At 39.1% G+C, this 20723-nt stretch overlaps 1 protein-coding gene across 3 annotated transcripts in view; it reads right to left on the bottom strand.

Moving 5' to 3' along the window:
- Window positions 1–673: 673 nt before the first annotated feature.
- ZNF235 (zinc finger protein 235) overlaps window positions 674–20723 on the bottom strand; it is a 39556-nt gene continuing 19506 nt past the window's right edge. For all 3 annotated transcript variants that reach the window (XM_010332516.3, XM_010332517.3, XM_010332515.3), the window contains one exon: window positions 674–16908. In XM_010332516.3, coding sequence (XP_010330818.2) covers window positions 14927–16908 — 1982 coding nt within the window. In that variant the 3' untranslated portion in view covers window positions 674–14926. The remainder of the gene's footprint in view (window positions 16909–20723) is intronic.

Here is a 20723-nt window from a genome sequence, read left to right as displayed (position 1 = left end):
TTCCAATCTTACTATTTTTCTGCAAAGCTTGTTTCCCTAGTCCTGTTTTCATCCGGAATAAAAGTTCTTAAGAGCCTATTTCTATCATTAACTAAGTCTAACTTTCACAATGAGAATAGTGAAGATACAGTTCTTTTCCTGAATGCCGTAATTAGAACTACCTTGCAGTTCATGTTGTGGACTTTTGTTCATTTTTTTCTCTCCAGCATTAGCTCACTTATCCAATCCTGTGTTATCCCCGGTTGTCTCCACCTGCCCTCCACCCCTTAGAGTTAGAGAGACCTCATATTGCCAGGTATTTCAACTACAGAAGTTATTGCTATATTTTGCTTTCCATTCCAGTCCATTTGTACCTGACAGTAATCCAATTTTAAAGCCATTAAGGATAAACTGCTGTAAGAATGACAAAGTAATGTCAGAGAAATGATGGAGGAGGTGGCTCCAAGGGCCCATCCTGCCACAGAAACAAAAATGATAAAAACAAACAAACAAAAAAACCTGTTATAATCAATGTCATCCCAACTCTGAAAAGTAGTCCAAGGTTTACAGCACCCCAGAGAATGCTGAATAGAGAAAACAGCAACTTAAAAATAGTAGGGGAGCTTTGTGGTGCTTTCATTTGCCCTTGATTTACTTTTCTCTCCAGCTGAGTGATGGTCCTCAAGGTGACAGCTTATATTCCAAGTGTAGGACATGGATCCTGGCTTAAGAGGCAGTGGAGCAGACCTTGTTCTCAATTGTGTTTGTCTGTTTTGAAATGTCTGAGGGCTACTTAAAGGACTGATGCAAGTCATTTGATTTTATCTTATCTAACTTGGAACTCTATCATGGTGGAAAAGTGGCTAATTGAAGAGTACATTCATCTAAATCACTGAAAGGCAAAGGAACAAACCACTTGAGGTAAGAGATTAAGGTTGAAGCAAACAATATACAGAATGACAACCTGGAAGGGAAATCTAGGGAGAGAGATTCTGTGAGGAAGTAAGGTATTGAAAAGCTCCCCACGTGGACCAGGAAATTTAGAAAGGCATGCACATGCTCAGAGAACATATGTTCAGAAATGACCTGAAAACACTGCAAGCTTTCACCTGTCAGTGATCTTTGGCTTGCTGCAAGCAATAAGGGAAGGCTATTGCAGAGTTGTAAATGGCCTAAGCAAGAAAGAGGGCTCCAACACAGAACCACTGTACAAAGACTGAGTGAGCATTTGTCCTTTTTTGTTTGTTTTTGATCCAGACATTCAAGGAAATCCCTGTTAACATTGGGTAAAAATAAATGAAAAGACTAGAGACCTTAGATACCAAACAATACAGGGAATATTGGGTTTTATAAAAAAGTAGTTTAGAAAACTCACGTATTCATTTCCCAGAGCTGCTGTTACCACATGCCACAAAATTGGGTGGCTTGAACAATGAAAATTTATTTTCTCCCAGCTTTCTGCAGCTTAGACCTCCAAAGTGTCAGAAGGGCCATGCTCTCTTTACCTCTTAGTAGCTTCTAGTGGTATACATTTATCATTGCTGTATCACTTCAATCTCTGTCTCTGTGGTCACATGGCATTCTCCCCATGTGTTTCTGTCTTGATATGGTATGCTTCTAATAGGGACATTGTCATATTGAATGAGGGTACACCCTAAGGGCCTCATATTGACTGCATCTTCAAAAATCCTATTTCAAAGTAAGGTCATGTTCAAAGGTTAGGACTTCAACATAGCTTTTCAGGAGACACAATTAAACCTGTAACAGTCACTAAACAAACCATTACAATCCTTGATAAAATAAAAACAAATTCTAAGCAGGAGGAAGAATCTCACTTTAAGAGATGCCACATTATAAAACAAAACAAAAAAAAATTACACAGCATGCAAATAAAAAGTCCATTCTCAGAATAAACGAACAGAAACTGACCCAAGGAAACACAGACACTGGACTTACTAGACAGACTTTAAATCAGCTGTCTTAAAAATTCTCAAAGAACTAGAGGAAACATGAACAAAGATAATAAAACCAGGAGAATGATGTCTAAAAAAAAGATAAAGAAATTATTTTAAAACCATGAATTTTGGACCTGAAGAGTACAATAGCTGAAATCAAAATTCATTAGATTTCAATGGCATATTTAAGTAAGCAGAAAAATTAGTGAACTAAAAGATAAATAAATTGAAGTTATTCCAGTTGAGGAGAAGGGAAAATAAGTAGAATTCAGGTACATGTGGGATGCCATCAAGCATATCAACATATGCACATGGGAGTCACAATAAGAGAGGAGAGAGACAGAAAGGAGTATAAAGACTATCTGGCTGCAAGCGGTGGCTTATGCCTGTAATCCCAGCACTTTGGGAGGCTGAGGCGGGTTCAAGACAAGCCTGGCCAACATGGGGAAACCCTGTCTATTAAAAATACAAAAAATCAGCCAAGCGTGGTGGCATGCACTTATAATCCTAGCTACCCTGGAGGCTGAGGCAGGAGAATCTCTTGAACCCCGAGGCGGAGGCTATGGTAAGTGGAGATCACACCACTGCACTGCAGCCTGTGCAACAGAGCAAGACTGTCTCAAAACAAAAGAATATTTGAATAAATCATGTTCAAAAACTTCTCAAACTTATAAAAACATAACCTACAAGAATAAAGCTCAAGGAACTAACTCCAAGAGGAATACATGCAGAGATCCACACTAAGACACATTATAGTCAAACCATAAAAAGACAGAGACTCAAAAGTGACTCTTCATGTACAATGGCTCTATAATAAGATTAATAACCCACTTCTCATCAGAAACCATGATATCCAGAAAGCAGTGTGATGACCTATTTAAAGTATTGAAATAAAAAAACCTGTTAGTCAAGAATCTTATATCTGGCAAAAGTATCCTTCAAAAATGAAGGAGAAATTAAGACATTCCTAGATAAACACTGAGGGAGTTCATTGCTAGTTGGCCTGCTCTACAAGAAATACGAAATACTTCAGGCAGAAGTGAAAAGACACTAAATATTATCTTGAAGCCATATAAATTAATAAAGAACACTGGTAAAGTAACTACAAAGGCAAACACAAAAGCTAATATTATTGTATTACTGACTTATAACTCCTATATGATTTAAAGAAAAATGAGTAAAACAATTATAAATCTATGTTAATGGGGCAAACAATGTATAAAGATATGATTTTTCAAATCCTAAAATGGGGAAAACAGATACATGGGAGCGAAGTTTTATACTATGGAAGCTAAGTTAGTATTAATTTAAACTATGTTAACTTATTTAATTACAATATAACTTTAATACTATTAAACACTTTGGCATCTTTAAATTTTTTCCCAATAAAATTTGGAACAATAGGACAGGTGTGGTAGCTCTGTTATCCCAGCACTTTGGAAGGGCAGGAGGACTACTTGAGGCCAGGAGTTGGAGAGCAGCCTGGGCAACATAGAGATCTATCTCTACAAACATTTTTTTAAAAATTAGTTGGGTGTGATGGCACATGCTGTAGTACTAGCTATGCAGGAATCTGAGGCTGCAGGACTACTTGAGATGCAGTGAGCCAGGATCACACCACTGCATTCCAGCCTGGATGACAGAGTGAGACCTTGTTTCAAAACAGAAAAAGGATGTTAACTGTATTCCACAGGGTAATCACTAAGAAAATAAAATATACAGAAAAGGGAATAAGAAGAAAATTTAAATGGTACACTACAGATGAGACATAGTGACTCACACCTGTAATCCCAGCATCTTGGGAGGCCAAGGTGGGTGGATAACTTTAGGTCAGGAGTTTGAGATCAGCCTGCTCAACATGGTGAAACCCTGTCTCTACTAGAAATATAAAAATTAGTTGGGCATTATCAAGCATGCCTGTAGTCCCAGCAACCTGGGAGGCTGAGGCATGAAAATTGCTTGAACCCAGGAGGCAGAGGTTGCAGTGAGCCAAGATCATGCCACAGCACTCCAGCCTGGGTGACGGTGAGACCCTGTCTCAAAAAAAAGAAAAAAAAGGTATGCTATAGAAATGTCAAACATGAAAGAAGGCACTGAGAGACCAAGGAACAAAAAAGAAAAGCCAAGTAGAAAACAGATCACAAAGTGACAGAAGCAAGTTCTTTTTAAAATCAGGAATTTAAATGCAGATTAAGCTCTCCAGTTAAAAGGCAAAAATGGCAGAATGGATAAAACGGCATGATCCAACTGTATTCTCTCTATAAGAGACTTACTTGCAATCCAAAGACCAAAAAATAGGTTGATTGAAAAATGGGGAAAAAAAATTCCATGCAGGATGTTAAAAAAAGAGAACTGAGGTGGCTATATTAATATTTGACAAAATAGGCTTCAAGTAAAAAACTTCACAAGAGACAAACAAGGACATTATATATTGACAAAAGAGTCAATCCATCAAGAAGATAAAACAATATAGACATTACATAGCTAGTCCCTAAATATATGGTGTGAAAATGGATGAAACTGAAGGGAGAAATAGGCATTTCTACAATACTTTCAGACTTCAGTACCCCACAAATGGATAGAACAACCAGACAAAAGATCAATAAAGAATTAGAGGACTTGGAAACACACAAACCAAACTCCTAATATATATACAAAGCACCCGATCTAAAATCAGCAGAATACACATTTTTCTCAAGTGGTCATGAAATATTTTCTGGGATAGATCATACATTAGGCCACAAAACAAGTCTCAGTAAAAATTTAAAAATCAGTTATCAACAAATAGATAAAAATCATAAAAAAAGTATTCTATGGCCACAACAAAATGAAACTAAAATTAGTAATGAGGAAAACTAGAAAATTCATAATTATGTGGAAATTAAACAGCACACTTTTTTTTTTTTTTTTTTTTTTGAGATGGAGTCTCGCTCTGTCACCCAGCCTGGAGTGCAGTGGTGCAATCTTGGCTCACTGAAGCCTCTGCCTCCCAGATTCAAGCAATTCTCTTGCCTCAGCCTCCCAAGTGGCCGGGACTACTACAGGCATGCGCTGCCACACGTGGTTAATGTTCTTTTTTTGTTTGTATTTTTAGTAGAGACAGTGTTTCACCATGTTGGCCAGGATGGTCTTGTTTTTCTGACCTCATGATCCACCTGTCTTGGCCTCCCAAAGTGCTGGGATTACAGTTGTGAGCCACCACACCGGGCCAACAGCACACTTAAAAACCAATGGGGCAAGAAGTTATAGGGAAATTAGAAAATACTTTGAGATGAAAACAAAACATTCAGGATTTCTTTCGTTCTAAAATAATTTTTAAAAAAATTCTGCTGACTGATCTGAAAAAATTTGTGAGAGAAAATACTAAGGAAAAATTGAGAAGAGTAGCTGGCAAAGTAGGTGGCCAAATATGAACAGCTCTAGTCTGCAGGTCCCAGTGAGATCAATGCAGAAGGTGGGTGATTTCTGAATTTCCAACTGAGGTTCCTGGCTCATCTCATTGGGACTGGTTAGACAGTCAGTGCTGCCCATGCAGGGTGAGCCAAAGCAGGGTGGGGCATTGCCTCACCCAGGAAGCATAAGGGGTTGGGTAACTCCCTCCCCTAGCCAAGGGAAGTTGTCAGGGACTATGCCATGAGGAACAGTGCATTCCATCCCAGATACTATGGTTTTCCCATGGTCTTTGCAACCCATAGATCAGGAGATTGCTTCGGGTACTTACACCACCAGCGCTCTGTGTTTCAAGCACAAAACTGGGTGGCTGTTTGGGCAGACACTGAGCTAGCTGCAGGAGATTTTTTTTCATACCCCAGAGGTACCTGGAATGCCAGCAAGATAGAACCGTTAACTTCCCTGGAAAGGGGAATGAAGCCAGGGAGCCAAGTGGTCTAGCTTAGCCGATCCCACTCCCATGGAGCCCAGCAAGGTAAGATCCACTGGCTTCAAATTCTTCCTGCCAGCACAGCAGTCTGAAGTCAACCTGAAATACTTCGGCTTGGTGCAGGGAGGGGTAAGGGCCATTACTGAGGCTTGAGTAGGCAGTTTACCCCTCACAGTGTAAACAAAGCCACTGGGAAGTTCAAACGGGGTGGAGCCCCCAGCAGCTTCGCAAAGCTGCTGTAGCCAGACTACCTCTCTAGATTTCTCCTCTCTGGGCAGGATATCTCTGAAAAAAAAAAAAAAAAAAAAAAAAAAAGATAGGAAGCAACCCCAGTTAGGGGCTTATAGATAAAACTCATATCTCCCCGGGACAGAGCATCTGGGGTAAGGGGCAACTGTGGGCACAACTTCAGCAGATGTAAACATTCCTGCCTGGCAGCTCTGAAAAGAGCAGCGGATCTCCCAGCACAGTGCTTGAGCTCTAACAGACAGAGGGCCTCCTCAAGTGGGTCCCTGACCTCTGTGCCTCCTGACTGGGAGGCACTTCCCAGCAGGGGTCAAAAGACACCTCATACAGCAGAGCTCCAGCTGGCATCTGGTGGTTGCCCCTCTGGGACGAAGCTTCCAGAGGAAAAAATAGGCAGCAATCTTTGCTGTTCAGCAACCTTCACAGGCAAACAGAGTCTGCAGTGGACCTCCAGCAAACTCCAGCAGACCTGCAGCAGAGGACCTGACTGTTAGAAGAAAAACAAACAGGAATAGCATCAACATAAACAAAAAGGACATCCACACAAAAACCCCATCTGAAGGTCACCAGTATCAAAGACCAAAGAAAGACAAATCCATGAAGATGAAGAAAACCAGCACAAAAAGGCTGGAAACAAAACAAAACAGAATGCCTCTTCTCCTCCAAAGGATCAGAACCTCTTGCCAGCAAGGGAACAAAACTGGATGGATAATGTGTTTGAGGAATTGGAAAAAGTAGGCTTCACAAGGTGGGTAATAACAAACTCGTCTGAGCTAAAGGAGCATGTTCTAACCCAATGCTAGGAGCTGAGAACCTTAAAAAAAGGTTAGAGGAATTGCCAACTAGAAGAACCAGCTTAGAGAAGAATATCAATGGTCTGATGGAGCCGAAAACCAGCATGAGAACTTCATGAAGCATACACAAGTATCAAAAGTCAAATCAATCAAATGGAAGAAAGGATATCAGAGATTGAAAATCAACATAATGGAATAAAGCATGAAGACAAGATTAGAGAAATAAGAATGAAAAGGGACAAAGCCTCCAAGAAAAATGGGACTATGTGAAAAGACCAAACCTACGTTTAACTGATGTACCAGAAAGTAAGAGGGAGAATGGAACCAAGTTGGAAAACACTCTTCAAGATATTATCCAGAACTTCCCCAACCTAGCAAGAGAGGCCAACATTCAAATTCAGGAAATACAGAGAACACCACAAAGATACTGCTTGAGAAGAGCAACACCAAGACACATAATCATCAGATTCACTAAGGTCGAAATGAAGGAAAAAATGTTGAAGGCATCCAAAGAGAAGGTTAGGTTACCCGCAAAGGGAAGCCCATCAGACTAACAGCAGCTCTCTTGGCAGAATCCTACAAGCCAGAATTGAATGGGTACCAATCTTCAACATTCTTTTTTTTTTTTTGAGACGGAGTTTAGCTCTTGTTACCCAGGCTGGAGTGCAGTGGCGCGATCTCGGCTCACCGCAACCTCCGCCTCCTGGGTTCAAGCAATTCTCCTGCCTCAGACTCCTGAGTAGCTGGGATTACAGGCACACCCCACCATGTCCAGCTAATTTTTTGTATTTTTAGTAGAGACGGGGTTTCACCATGTTGACCAGGATGGTCTCAATCTCTCGACCTCGTGATCCACCCGCCTCGGCCTCCCAAAGTGCTGGGATTACAGGCTTGAGCCACCGCGCCCGGCAACATTCTTAAATAAAAGAATTTTCAACCCAGAATTTCATATCCAGCCAAAGTACGCTTCATAAGCAAAGGAGAAATAAAGTCCTTTACAGACATGCAAATACTGAGAGATTTTGTCACCATCAGGTCTGCCTTACAAGAGATACTGAAGGAAGCACTAAATATGGAAAAGAAAAACTGGTACCAGCCACTGCAAAAACATGCCAAATCGTAAAGACCATCAACAACTAGGAAGAAAATACATCAACTAATGGGCAAAATAACCAACTAGCATCATAATGACAGAATCAAATTCACACATAACAATATTAACCTTAAATGTAAACAGACTAAATGCCCCTATTAAAAGATACAGACTGGCAAATCAGATTAAGAGTCAAAACCCATCAGTGTGGTGTATTCAGGATAACCATCTCATGTGCAAAGACACGCATAGGATCAGAATAAAGGAATGGAGGAATATTTAGAAAACAAATGGAAAGCATAAAAAAAGCAGGGGTTGCAGTCCTAGTCTCTGATAAAACAGACTTTAAACCAACAAAGATCAAAAGAGACAAGGGCATTACATAATGGTAAAGGGATTAATGCAATAAGAAGAGCTAACTATCCTAAATATATATGCACCCAATACAGGAGCACCCAGATACATAAAGCAAGCTCTTAATGACCTACAAAGAGACTTAGACTCCCACACAATAATAGTGGGAGACTTTAACACCCCACTGTCAATATTAGATCAACAATACAAAAAAATTAACAAGAAAATTCAGTACTTGAACTCAGATCTGGACTAAGTGGACTTAATGGACATCTACAGAACCCTCCACCCCAAATTAACAGAATATACGTTTTTCTCAGCACCACATTGCACTTATTCTAAAATTGACCACATAATTGAAGTAAAACATTCTTCAGCAAATGCAAAGAAAAAAAAAAAGGAAGGAAAAAAAAGGAAATCATAACAAAGAGCCTCTCAGACCACACAGTGCAATCAAATTAGAACTCAGGATTAAGAAACTCACTCAAGGCCCGGCGTGGTGGCTCACGCCTGTAATCCCAGCACTTTGGGAGGCTGAGGTGGGTGGATCACGAGGTCAAGAGATTGAGACCATCCTGGTCAACATGGTGAAACCCCATCTCTACTAAAATACAAAAATTAGCTGGGCGTGGTGGTGCATGCCTGTAATCCCAGCTACTCAGGAGGCTGAGGCAGGAGAATTGCCTGAACCCAGGAGCCAGAAGTTGCGGTGAGCAGAGATCATGCCACTGCACTCCAGCCTGGGTAACAAGAGCGAAACTCCATCTCAAAAAAAAAAAAAAAAAAAAAAAAAAAACTCACTCAAAACTGCACACCTACATGGAAACTGAACAACCTGCTCCTGAATGACTACTGGGTAAATAACAAAACTAAGGCAGAAATAAATAAGTTCTTTGAAACCAGTGACAACAAAGACACAATGTCCCAGAATCTCTGGGACACAGCTAAAGCAGTGTTTAGAGAGAAATTTATAGTTATAAATGCCCACAGGAAAAAGTGGGAAATATCTAAAATTGTCACCCTAATATCACAATTAAAATAACTAGAAAAGAAGAGCAAACAAATTCAAAAGCTAGCAGAAGCCAAAAAATAACTAGGATCAGAACAGAACTGTAGGAGACAGAGACACAAAAAGCCCTTCCAAAAAATATATATATATCAATTAATCCAGGAGCTGGTTTTTTTGAAAAGATTAACAAAATAGACCACTAGCCAGACTAATAAAGAAGAAAAGAGAGGATTCAAATAGATGCAATAAAAAAATGATAAAGGGTAGCTAGGCACGGTGGTGCATGCCTGTAATCCCAGCTACTCAGGAGGCTGAGGCAGGAGAATTGCCTGAACCCAGGAGGTGGAGGTTGCAGTGAGCCAAGATTGTGCCATTGCACTCCAGCCTGGGTAACAAGAGCGAACCTCTGTCTCCAAAAAAAAAGAAAAAAAAAAAAAAGATAAAGGGGATATCACCACCGATTCCACAGAAATACAAACTACCATCAGAGGTTACTACAAACACCTCTATACAAATAAACCAGTAAATCTAGAATAAACGGATAAATTCCTGGACATATACACCTTCCCAAGACTAAATCAGGTAGAAGTCAAATACCTGAATAGATCAATAACAAGTTCTGAAATTGAGGCAGTAATAGCCTCCCAACCAAAAAAAAAAAAAAAAAAAAAAAAAAAACCCAGGAGCACTCAGATTCACAGCCCAATTCTACCAGAGGTACAAAGACGAGGTACAAAGGTACCATTCCTTCTGAAACTATTCCCAACAATAGAAAAAAAGAGACTCCTCCCTAACTCATTTTATGAGGTCAGCATCATCCTAATACCAAAACCTGGCAAAGACACAACAAAAAAAAAGAAAATTTTAGGACAATATCCCGGATAAACATCAATGCAAAAATCCTCAATAAAATACTGGGAAACCAAATCCAGCAATACATCAATAAGCTTATCTACCACGATCAAGTCGGCTTCATCCCTAGGATGCAATGCTAGTTTAACATATGCAAATCAATAAATCTAATCCATCACAAAACAGAACCAATGACAAAAACCACCTGATTATTTCCATAGGTGCAGAAAAGGCCTTTTCGATAAAATTCCACACCCCTTCCTACTAAAAATTCTCAATAAATGAGGTATTAATAGAACGTATCTCAAAATAAGAGCTGTTTATGACAAACTCACAGCTAATATCACACTGAATGGGCAAAAGTTGGAAACATTCCCTTTGAAAACCAGCACAAGACAAGGATGCCCTCTCTCACTACTCATATTCAACATAGTATTGGAAATTCTGGCCAGGGCAATCAGGCAAGAGAAAGAAAGAAAGGGTATTCAAATAGGAAGAGAGGAAGTCAAATTGTCTGTTTGCAGATGACATGACTGTATATTTAGAAAACCCCACTGTCTCAGCCCCAAATCTCCTTAAGCTGATAAGCAACTTCAGCTAAGTCTCAGGATAAAAATCAATGTGCAAAAATCACAAGGATTCCTATACACCAATAACAGACAGAGAGCCAAATCATGAGTGAACTCCCATTCACAACTGCTACAAAGAGAGTAAAATATCTCTTTGTGTTAGTACCAAAACAGATATACAGACCAATGGAACAGAAGAGAGGTCTCAGAAATAATGCCACATATCTACAACCATCTGATCTTTGACAATCCTGGCAAAAAATAAGCAACAGGGAAAGGATTCCCTATCTAATAAATGATGCTGAGAAAACTGGCTAGCCGTATGCAGAAAACAGAAACTGGAACCCTTCCTTACACCTTATACAAAAATTAACTCAAGATAGATTAAAGACTTAAACATAAGACCTAAAACTATAAAAACCCCAGAAGAAAACCTAGGTAATACCATTCAGGACATATGTATGGGCAAAGACTTCATGACTAAAACATCGAGAACAATGGCAACAAAAGCCAAAATTGACAAACAGGATCTAATTAAACTAAAGAGCTTCTGCACAGCAAAAGAAACTATCATTAGATTTGAACAGGCAACCTACAGAATGGGAGAAAATTTTTGCGATCTATCCGTTTGACAACTAATATCCAGAATCTACAAAGAAATTAAACAAATTTGCAAGAAAAAAACAACCCCATCAAGAAGTGGGCAAAGGATATGAACGGACACTTCTCAAAAGTGTTAGACATTTATGTGACTAACAAACATGAAAAAAAGCTCATCACTGGTCATTAGATAAATGCAAATCAAAACCACAATGAGATACCATCTCACAGCAGTTAGAATGGTGATCATCAAAAAGTCAAGAAACAGATGCTAGAGAGGATGTGGAGAATTAGGAATGCTTTTACACTGTTGGTGGGAGTGTAAATTAGTTCAACCATTGTGGAAGACAGTGTGGTGATTCCTCAAGAATCTAGAAGCAGAAATACCATTTGACCCAGCAATCCCATTACTGGGAATATACCCAAAGGATTATAAGTCATTCTACTATAAAGACACATGCACACATGTGTCTTTATTGCAGCACTATCCACAATAGCAAAGACTTGGAACCAACCCAAAAGCCCATCAATGATAGACTGGATAAAGAAAATATGGCATATAAACACCATAGAATACTATGCAGCCATAAAAAAGAATGAGTTCATGTTCTTTGCAAGCACATGAATGAAGCTGGAAACCATCATTCTCAGTAAACTAACGCAGGAACAGAAAACCAAACACTGCGTGTTTTCACTCATAAGTAGGAGCTGAACGATGAGAACACATGGGCATAGGGAGGGGAACATCACACACTGGGGTCTGTAAGGGGGTGGGGAGCTAGAGGAGGGATAGCATTAGGAGAAATAACCTAATGTAGACGACAGGTTAATGGCTGCAGCATGCCACCAATGGCACATGTATACCTATGTAACAAACCTGCACATTCTGCACATATATCCCAGAACTTAAAGTGTAATAATGATTTTTTAAAAAAAGGATGAAGTTTGAAAGTGGGGAATTGTAACTGAGTATTCCAGCTTTGAAATGCATTTTAAAACTTTTTTCCCCTTCCTTTCCAATCCCAGAACGTGGCTTTATACCTTAAAACTCTTCATCTCTCTCTTCCCCGTCAGGTATTTCATGCACAGTGCTCACTTGTCTAATTTGCTTGCTTAGAAATTCCAGGATCTAATTTTAAAGCAAACCAGACATAGAAACTAAACGAACCAGCTGCACAATCCTCCCTCCCACTTAGGGGCAGTTATGAACAGTTCATCCACCACTTCTGGGCCAAAGTCAAGATGATGCCAACTGGACCTCCAGACGGGCTATTACTCAAGATAACCATCAGAACAAGACATGCAAGACCTGCATCGGGCTGCATCGCTCCCACGTATCTCCCACACCAAGTTTTCCTTTTTAAACTCCCTCACACAAAGTTGAAATGGTATTTTAAGGCATGAGCCTGGTCAATTCCCAATTGCTAGCATTTGATTAGCAAAACTGCCTTCCTTTCACTACATTTTGTTTCTCATGGTTTCAGCCTCTGAGTGGCAAGCAGCTGGACTTAAGCCAGTTACATAACCGTAACACAGGATTACATGCCATATAATTAGATAAAGCAAACAAGTTAGATTTAGCTATAAGGGATTTTCATTTACGCATAACTTTCAGTTTTACTGCTTTGATAAAATTGATGTCACTGTAATTTTTTGAAAAGTTAAATATCCCAACCTTCCATGCCAGAGTAAACAAGTGTTAGCATATTAATATCCTTCCATTATTTCTATGCACATAATCACATCATTAGATAGACAGACTTCTATTAATTGGATCATCCCAGGAAGGTTCCAACCTAGTTTTCTCATGAATAATGTTTTCTCTAGTTATAACAGATCTCTGATCACCTTAATGCCTGTATGTTATAAGGATATATCAAGACTTACTCAAATATTTTACTGACATTTTCCTTTTTGAATTCAGGATAAATATCCTTGTGTACAATCTTTCTCACTTTTGTCACAATCTCCTAAGTGAAATTTCTAGTGCTAGGGCTGCCAGGTCAGAGTATTTATTGTCCACTCATACTAAGAAGTGTTACGCAAAGAATGCTGTGTCAATGGTAATCCATCTAAATCATTACATTGAATACAATTTCAAGGCTGCGCACAGGGGTTCACATCTGTAATCTCAACACTTTGGGAAGCCAAGGTTGGAGAAATGCTTGTGGCCAGGGGTTTGAGACTGGCCTGAGCAACACAGCAAGGCTCTATTTAACAAAATAAACAATATATAAAATTTCAATAAAAACTCAACAGTTTTCTTGCCCTGCTACCCCCTTTTAAGGGAATGTGACAAATTAATGTGCTTGAAATCTGCCAAAGCTCCTTCTAGAAGTCTAGAAGGAATAAGGACTACACATAGAAAAGAAACTTGATCTGAACCTGAATGGAAATAATGAAACAAATTATTAACAACTCAAGTTTATTAAGAAACTTTTTGTCATCAGTAACTACTTTTAGCTTTCAGAGTTACAGTAAAGCTCAACCTTAATCAGTGTCCAAAAATTCTAATCATGTAAATCGCAGTGTCACATTAGATTTTAAAAAGTATTGTTCAGTCTATAAACTAATGACACTAAAAATTATACTACACAACTGATGACACACTGTACAAAGAACTAAGGCTGAATGATGGGAGCCATTCATGTCTTTTGTCCAAATTTGTATTAGTATAGATGGCAGTATTATATACTTTTCTGTACTTTAGTATTTCCTGAAACTAACGTTATTAAGGCTACTTACAAAATTCCTTTTGAATATAAATTAATATGAATTTAGGGTAGAAAACAGACTAGAATTTTCAAATATTTGTCCTAATTATAGGTATTTTCTTCACTTTTTCCAGTAATTGCCAGGCCCTATTATAAGCCAAGCACAAGTCTACATAGTAGAGATACAGTGGTGAAAAACACCTCCCTATATAGAGGTTACATTTTAGTTGACATCAATTTTTTCTGTCAATCATAGTTGTTTTTTTTTTTTTGAAACAGAATCTCACTGTCACCAGGCGCCAGGCTGGAGTGCAGTGGCGCAATCTTCGCTAACTGCAACCTCCGCCTCCTGGGTTCAAGTAATTCTCCTTCTTAAGCATCTTGAGTAGCTGCAACTACAGGTGTGCGCCACCATACCCAGTTAACTTTTGTATTTTAGTAGAGACGGGATTTCACCATGTTGGCCAAGATAGTCTCCGTCTCTTGACCTTGTGATCCGCCTGCCTCGGTCTCCCAAAGTGCTAGGATTATAGACATGAGCCATCGTGCCCAGCCTCAATCATACTTTTTTTAAAGTAAGGCCTCTCTCCTGGGCAGACTCTGACAATATTTTTCTGCTGTGTTACATCTTGAGAACTGAGACACTTGGCAACTCTGATATAAACACTGATCATATTTATAGAACAGAGAGTTTTCTGTGAAATATGACGTTTGTAAAGAATTCATGTCCTAACCAAGTCTGAAACACAGCATTTGAGAGACTTCTTTCCTGTCAAGATTCTTTGAACCTTCTAGTTTTAAAGGAACTTTCCACATTCATCAGCATGGACTTCTCAATGGAGACAAAAGCCGTGAACTCTAACTGGAGGGTGAACCACACCTCAAATTTCTAGATTCCCTCCAGTGTGGACTCTCTGATGGTAGACAAGATGTGACCTCTGACTGAAGCCCTTACAACAGACATCACATATGTAAGGCCTCTCTCCAGTGTGGACTCTCTGATGTGTGTGAAAATGTGAGGCCTGACTGAAACCCTTCCCACACTGCTGACATGTATAGGGTTTCTCTCCTGTGTGGACCCTCTGATGAGCACTGAGACCAGCACTCCAACTGAACTCTTTCCCACATTCCTCACATTTAAATGGTTTCTCTCCAGTGTGAATGATCTGATGGACTTGAAGATTTGACCTCTGGCTGAAGGCCTTACCACATGTGTCACATTTATATGGTTTCTCTCCGGTGTGGACTCTCTGATGGGCTTGAAGGTGTGAGGCCTGACTGAATCGCTTCTGACATGCATCACACTTGAAAGGTTTTTCCCCAGTGTGGACGCTCTGATGGGCTTGAAGATTTGAGGCCTGACTGAAACCCTTACCACATTCTTCGCATTTGTAGGGTTTCTCTCCTGTGTGGACTCTCTGATGATTGTGAAGATTCAAGCTCCAATTGAAGCGCTTTCCACACACCTCACATTTGTATGGTTTTTCTCCAGTGTGGACTCTCTGATGTGCTTGAAAATATGAACTCTGACTGAAGCCTTTACCACACACATTGCATCGAAATGGTTTCTCTCCTGTATGGACCCTCTGATGGCTCTGGAAACTTGAGGCTGAACTAAAACCCTTACCACACTCTTCACATTTATATGGTTTTTCTCCTGTGTGGACTCGTTGATGACTATGAAGATTAAAGCTCAAACTAAAGCACTTACCACACTCATCACATTTGTATGGTTTTTCTTCAGTGTGGACTCTCTGATGGGTATGAAGATTTGAGCTACAACTAAAGCGTTTACCACAATCTCCACATTTATATGGTTTCTCTCCAGTGTGAATTCTTTCATGGGCTTGAAGATGTGATCTCTGAGTGAAGCCCTTCCCACACACCTCACATTTATAAGGCTTCTCTCCAGTGTGAACTCTGCAATGAATGTTAAGATCTGTGCTACGGCTGAAGCCCTTCCCACAACTGTCACATCTATAGGGCTTCTCTCCAGTGTGAATAGGCAAATGAGCATAAAGATGTGAGCTCTGATTAAAGCTCTTACCACATTCGTGGCATGTATAGGGTTTCTCCCCTGTGTGGACTCTCTGATGAGTTTGTAGGTTTGAGCTCTGACTGAAACCTTTACCACATTCATGACACCAGTAGCGTTTTTTTCCAGTATGAACACTTTGTTCAACAGGAATACCTAAGCTGTAACTGGTGTCCTTCTCATGTGTACTACATGCTGGAGACTTCTTTCCCAAGTGCACCTGCTTATGAAGTTCAAGACTGGAGCCATCATCGAAGGCTTCTTCACATTCATTACCCTGGTAGGTTTTCTGTCCTGTGTGAATACTATGCTGGGTAAGAGGTGACACCTTTAGGGTGTCTTTACCACAATCACTATTGCTATGAGCTTTATCTCTTTTGTGCAATATATTATCATGATGGTGTGAAATACAACCAAAAATGTCAACACATGGAGCAAATATACATAATTTGTTTTTCATCTGGGTCTGCTTACAACTTCTCTGATAATTCTGTGTCTGATTCAGGTACATTTTACTCCATGAATTCTGAACTTTCTCAGTTGGAAATTCTTGATTTTCAATGATACTGGAATGATCTCCTATGAGATTCACTAGACAGCTGTCATCCACAGAAGCTTGAATAGATTCTCCTGCTCCCACTTGACAGGGGGAATCATGGTGCTCGGGGAACTGAGAGCTCTGTACTTCAATATTTATCATGGAGTCTTGATTTCTGGCTAATGTGCTTGCAACATGTCTCTTGATTTGCCAGCATGAAAGCTCTCCCAGTGAAAAGCACCTTAATTCTGCTTTGTGAAGAGTCGCCATCTCATTTTGATTCCTGTCTCCTGAAAGGATAGAGAGAATAAGGAATAAAGGACCAAGAGACTGACATGATCAAAGTAGAGAATTATGAAGATCTAAGCTCCTGTTTTCCCTGTGGAAACGTTAAGAAACAACTCCATACTGGCTGGAATAAATTTATAGGAGCTCTGAAAAGCAGCTGCAGCCAAGAGAACAATTTTTTAGAAAGCCATATTTAAGACAGAAAATTTGAGATCAGCCCCGGGTGAGTGCTTAAGGTATTCTTGGGTCTTTTCTGAGTATGTGTCTTGCTGCCTGTGTGTCTTCTCCAATATATACAACTCCAAACTGAATGCTTGGTCCAGATGTGTCCAATTTTTACACACAGTCCTTCAATATCAGGCTTTAGTTTATATTGGAAATTTTCAGCTTATCTTTACCATCATGGATTTTCTTGAGTTTCATTTCCCTGTGGAAACACAGAACTACAGATCTAAGAATAGGACAGGAGGTAGAAACCAGCTAGGCTGCAGAGCAACAAAGTAAGATCTCAGTAAGTACTTAGAAATGAAAAATTGACTTCCTTGCCTATAAGAATGGTAAATTAAAAGTCTCCTCTTCTTTGGTTACAGCAACTGACTCATAAGTAGCAACTACATAAATCAGGCTAAATATATGCCTCAATTATAGACTCTCCTTGTACAACATTCACATCTAGAAATGTGCTCAAAATAACTGATAGACAAATCTGTATTTATAGCTGCAGATTTCAACACCCCTTTCCAAAAGCTAGTAGAGGAAGTAGGAAGATACATGACGGCGCCCATGTAACCCAGTCCACACTGTGAAGGCAACAGCTGACCTGGACCCTCACGGGTCAGAAGTCACCATGCCAAGGGCTGCGTGGAGGGTGCTAAGTTCCACTGAAACCCAAGGTCCAGTTTTTGAGAAGCCAAGAGGAGGGAGCACCAGACTTCCTTCTAATCAGTGGTGCTGGTAGCCTCCAAGTCTCTTCCTCCAAGCCGCCTGTGGATATGCCATTCAGGAACCAATCCAGCTCGGCCAAGATGATGACCTGTCCCCTTATGCTGCTCAAAGACTACCAGAACTTTCCCAGAATTGAGAAGATTGATGACGTTGTGAAAAGACACTTGTCTTTGGAAATGGCCAACCAGGAGAAGCCAAAAATCAAGCCTATTGATTGTTGATACAAAAGGACGTGACAATCCCTAAGGACACCAGCTCCCCAGAGGCTGGAATTATTGATTTGAACATCAAGGTTCATAGCTTTGTTTTGTTTTGTTTTTTTGGCATGGGGTTTTGCTCTGCTGCCCAGGCTGAAGTACTGTGGCACAATCTTGGCTTACTGCAACCTCCACCTCCTAGGTTCAAGCGATCCTCCCACCTCGGCCTCCCAAAGTGCTGGGATTACAGCAATGAGGAGCCACTGCACCTGGTCAAGATCTGGAGTTATGAAAAACACATGCAGAAACATCAAAAGGACAAAGCCCACAAATTCTATCTGCTGATGAGCATCAACCAGAGGAAAAAGATGCTCAAAAACCTCCATGAGACTTATTACGATGACTCTGGGAAGACATTCAGGGAACTGGGGATTGAAGTCACCTTTCCCATCTCAATTATCAAACAGCCCACAGACCATGGCTTCTGACCAAGAAGGTTCTGTGAATTCAGGTTTTCTAGAATGCTCAAAAGCTGAAGAAACAAAAAAGGGTTTTAGTTGCAGCGGCAGCAGCCAGAAAACAAACAAATGCTGTTAAAAATAAAGCAAAACACAACAAAAAACAGTATGTAATAATACACAGGCTTGAAGCAACATTAACAATGAAGTTGACTACTTGGCCTTTATAGGACTCTATCCAATAAGAGTAGAAAATGTTCTTTTCAGGTGCACATAAAACATACTCCAAGACAGACCATATTCTAGGCCACAAAACAAATTCTAACAGATGCAAAAGGAGTCAAGTCATACAAAGGATAGTCTAACCACAACTGATTAGAAATTATGAACAGAACCATCTCTGCAAAATCTTCAAATATTCAGAGAATAAATAACATACTTCTAAATAAACTGTGGATCAAAAATAATTCAAAAGAGACTTTATAAATTGAATGAAAAAGCCAACATATCAAAATTTCTACTTAGAGTGAAACTTACATAACAGAAATGTGTCAAAGGAACTAAAAGCACAAGAACAAATTAAATACAAAGTAAGCATAAATAGAAAACAGAAATAAATAGCTAGTTCTTTAAAAAGAACAATAAAATTAATAAACTCTAGCATGCATGATAAAAACAGAAAGAAGACACAAATTACAAATATCAGGAATCAGAGGTGGCATCACTATAAATCCTGTATATATTATTAAAAAAAATAAGGACCTTATAAACTTTATGGCAATAAACTTTAAACCTTATAAACTTTATGGCAGTGTGGATGAAATGGACACATTTATTGAAAGACACACACTAAGTTTACTTGAGAACATACAGATAATCTGAATAGCCCTTTATCTACCAAAGTAATAGAATTCATACTTATAAACATTTCCACAAACAAAATTTCAGGCTTATAGGGCTTCACCCATGAATTTTACCAAACATTTAAGAAATAAATAATACCAATGCTAGACAAACTCCTCCAGAAAAACAAAAAGGAGTGAATACTTCTCAACACATTTTAGGAATCCAGCATTATTCTGACATCAAGATAAGATAAAGATATTCCAAGAAAAGGCAACTACAGACGAATATTCCTAATGAATGTATTTACAAAATTCTTAACAAAAATGTTATTGAATCAAATCTAACAATGTATAAAAAGTATAATAAATCGAGACAAATTAGCGGTTATCTCAAGATTGCAAGGCTGATTTAATATTCCAAAATTGGACCTAAAGCCTTCCCTCAGAAAATCAGGAACAAGGCAAGTATATCTATACTCACTACTTTTATTCAACATTATTGAAAGTTCTAGTCAGAGCAGTAAGACAGGAAAAAACCAACATAAAAGAAATACAGATCATAAAGGAAAAAATAAGCCACATAAATAATTTAACATACTGATTTTATGGAAGCTCAATGAGATACAAACGAAATTTGAAAAGTAATACTAAGAAATCAGAAAATCAAATCAGGATAGAATGAGAAATTTACCAAAGAGAAAGTGATAGCTATCTTTTTTAAAAAATCAAACAAAAACTTCTGGAAATGAAAAATCCATTGAAGAAATTACGAAACACAGTTGAAAGCTTTTACAATAGACTGGACAAGCAAAAGAAATAATTTCAGTACTTGAAGACAGGTCTTTTGAATTAATCTAGTCAGATGAAAGTGAAGCAAAAAGAATTGAGGAAAACTTCCTTAATCTAGCAAGAACTTTAGACATCCAGATAAAAGAGATCTAACAAACTCCAGGAAAATATATTGCAAGATGGAATTCACCACAACATACAATCATCAGACTAAGGTCTATAGGAAGAATACAATCCTAAAATTAGCAAGAGAAAAGTGTCCAGTCACCTATAAAGGGAGCCCCATTAGACAATTCAACTTGGAGAAACCTTACAAACCAGAAGAGACTGGGATTCTATTTTCAAGTTGCTTCAAAAAACAAAACAAAACAAAAACTGTCAGCCACAAATTTTACATCTAGTAGAATAAGCTCCATAAATGAAGGGAAAAATAAGCCTTCCCCAAATAAAAACACTGAGGAAGTTTGTCACCACTAGACTAGCTCTACAGGAAATGCTGGAGTTCTAACCATGAAAACAAAGGTTGATACTTGCCATCATAAAAGACACAAAAGTATACAACTCACAGGCCTCATAAAATAAT

This window comes from Saimiri boliviensis, chromosome 14 (genome assembly GCF_048565385.1).
Source record: "Saimiri boliviensis isolate mSaiBol1 chromosome 14, mSaiBol1.pri, whole genome shotgun sequence".
Lineage (NCBI taxonomy): Eukaryota > Metazoa > Chordata > Mammalia > Primates > Cebidae > Saimiri > Saimiri boliviensis.
Note: the sequence above shows the minus strand (reverse complement) of the source record. Positions and strands in the feature narration are given on the sequence as shown.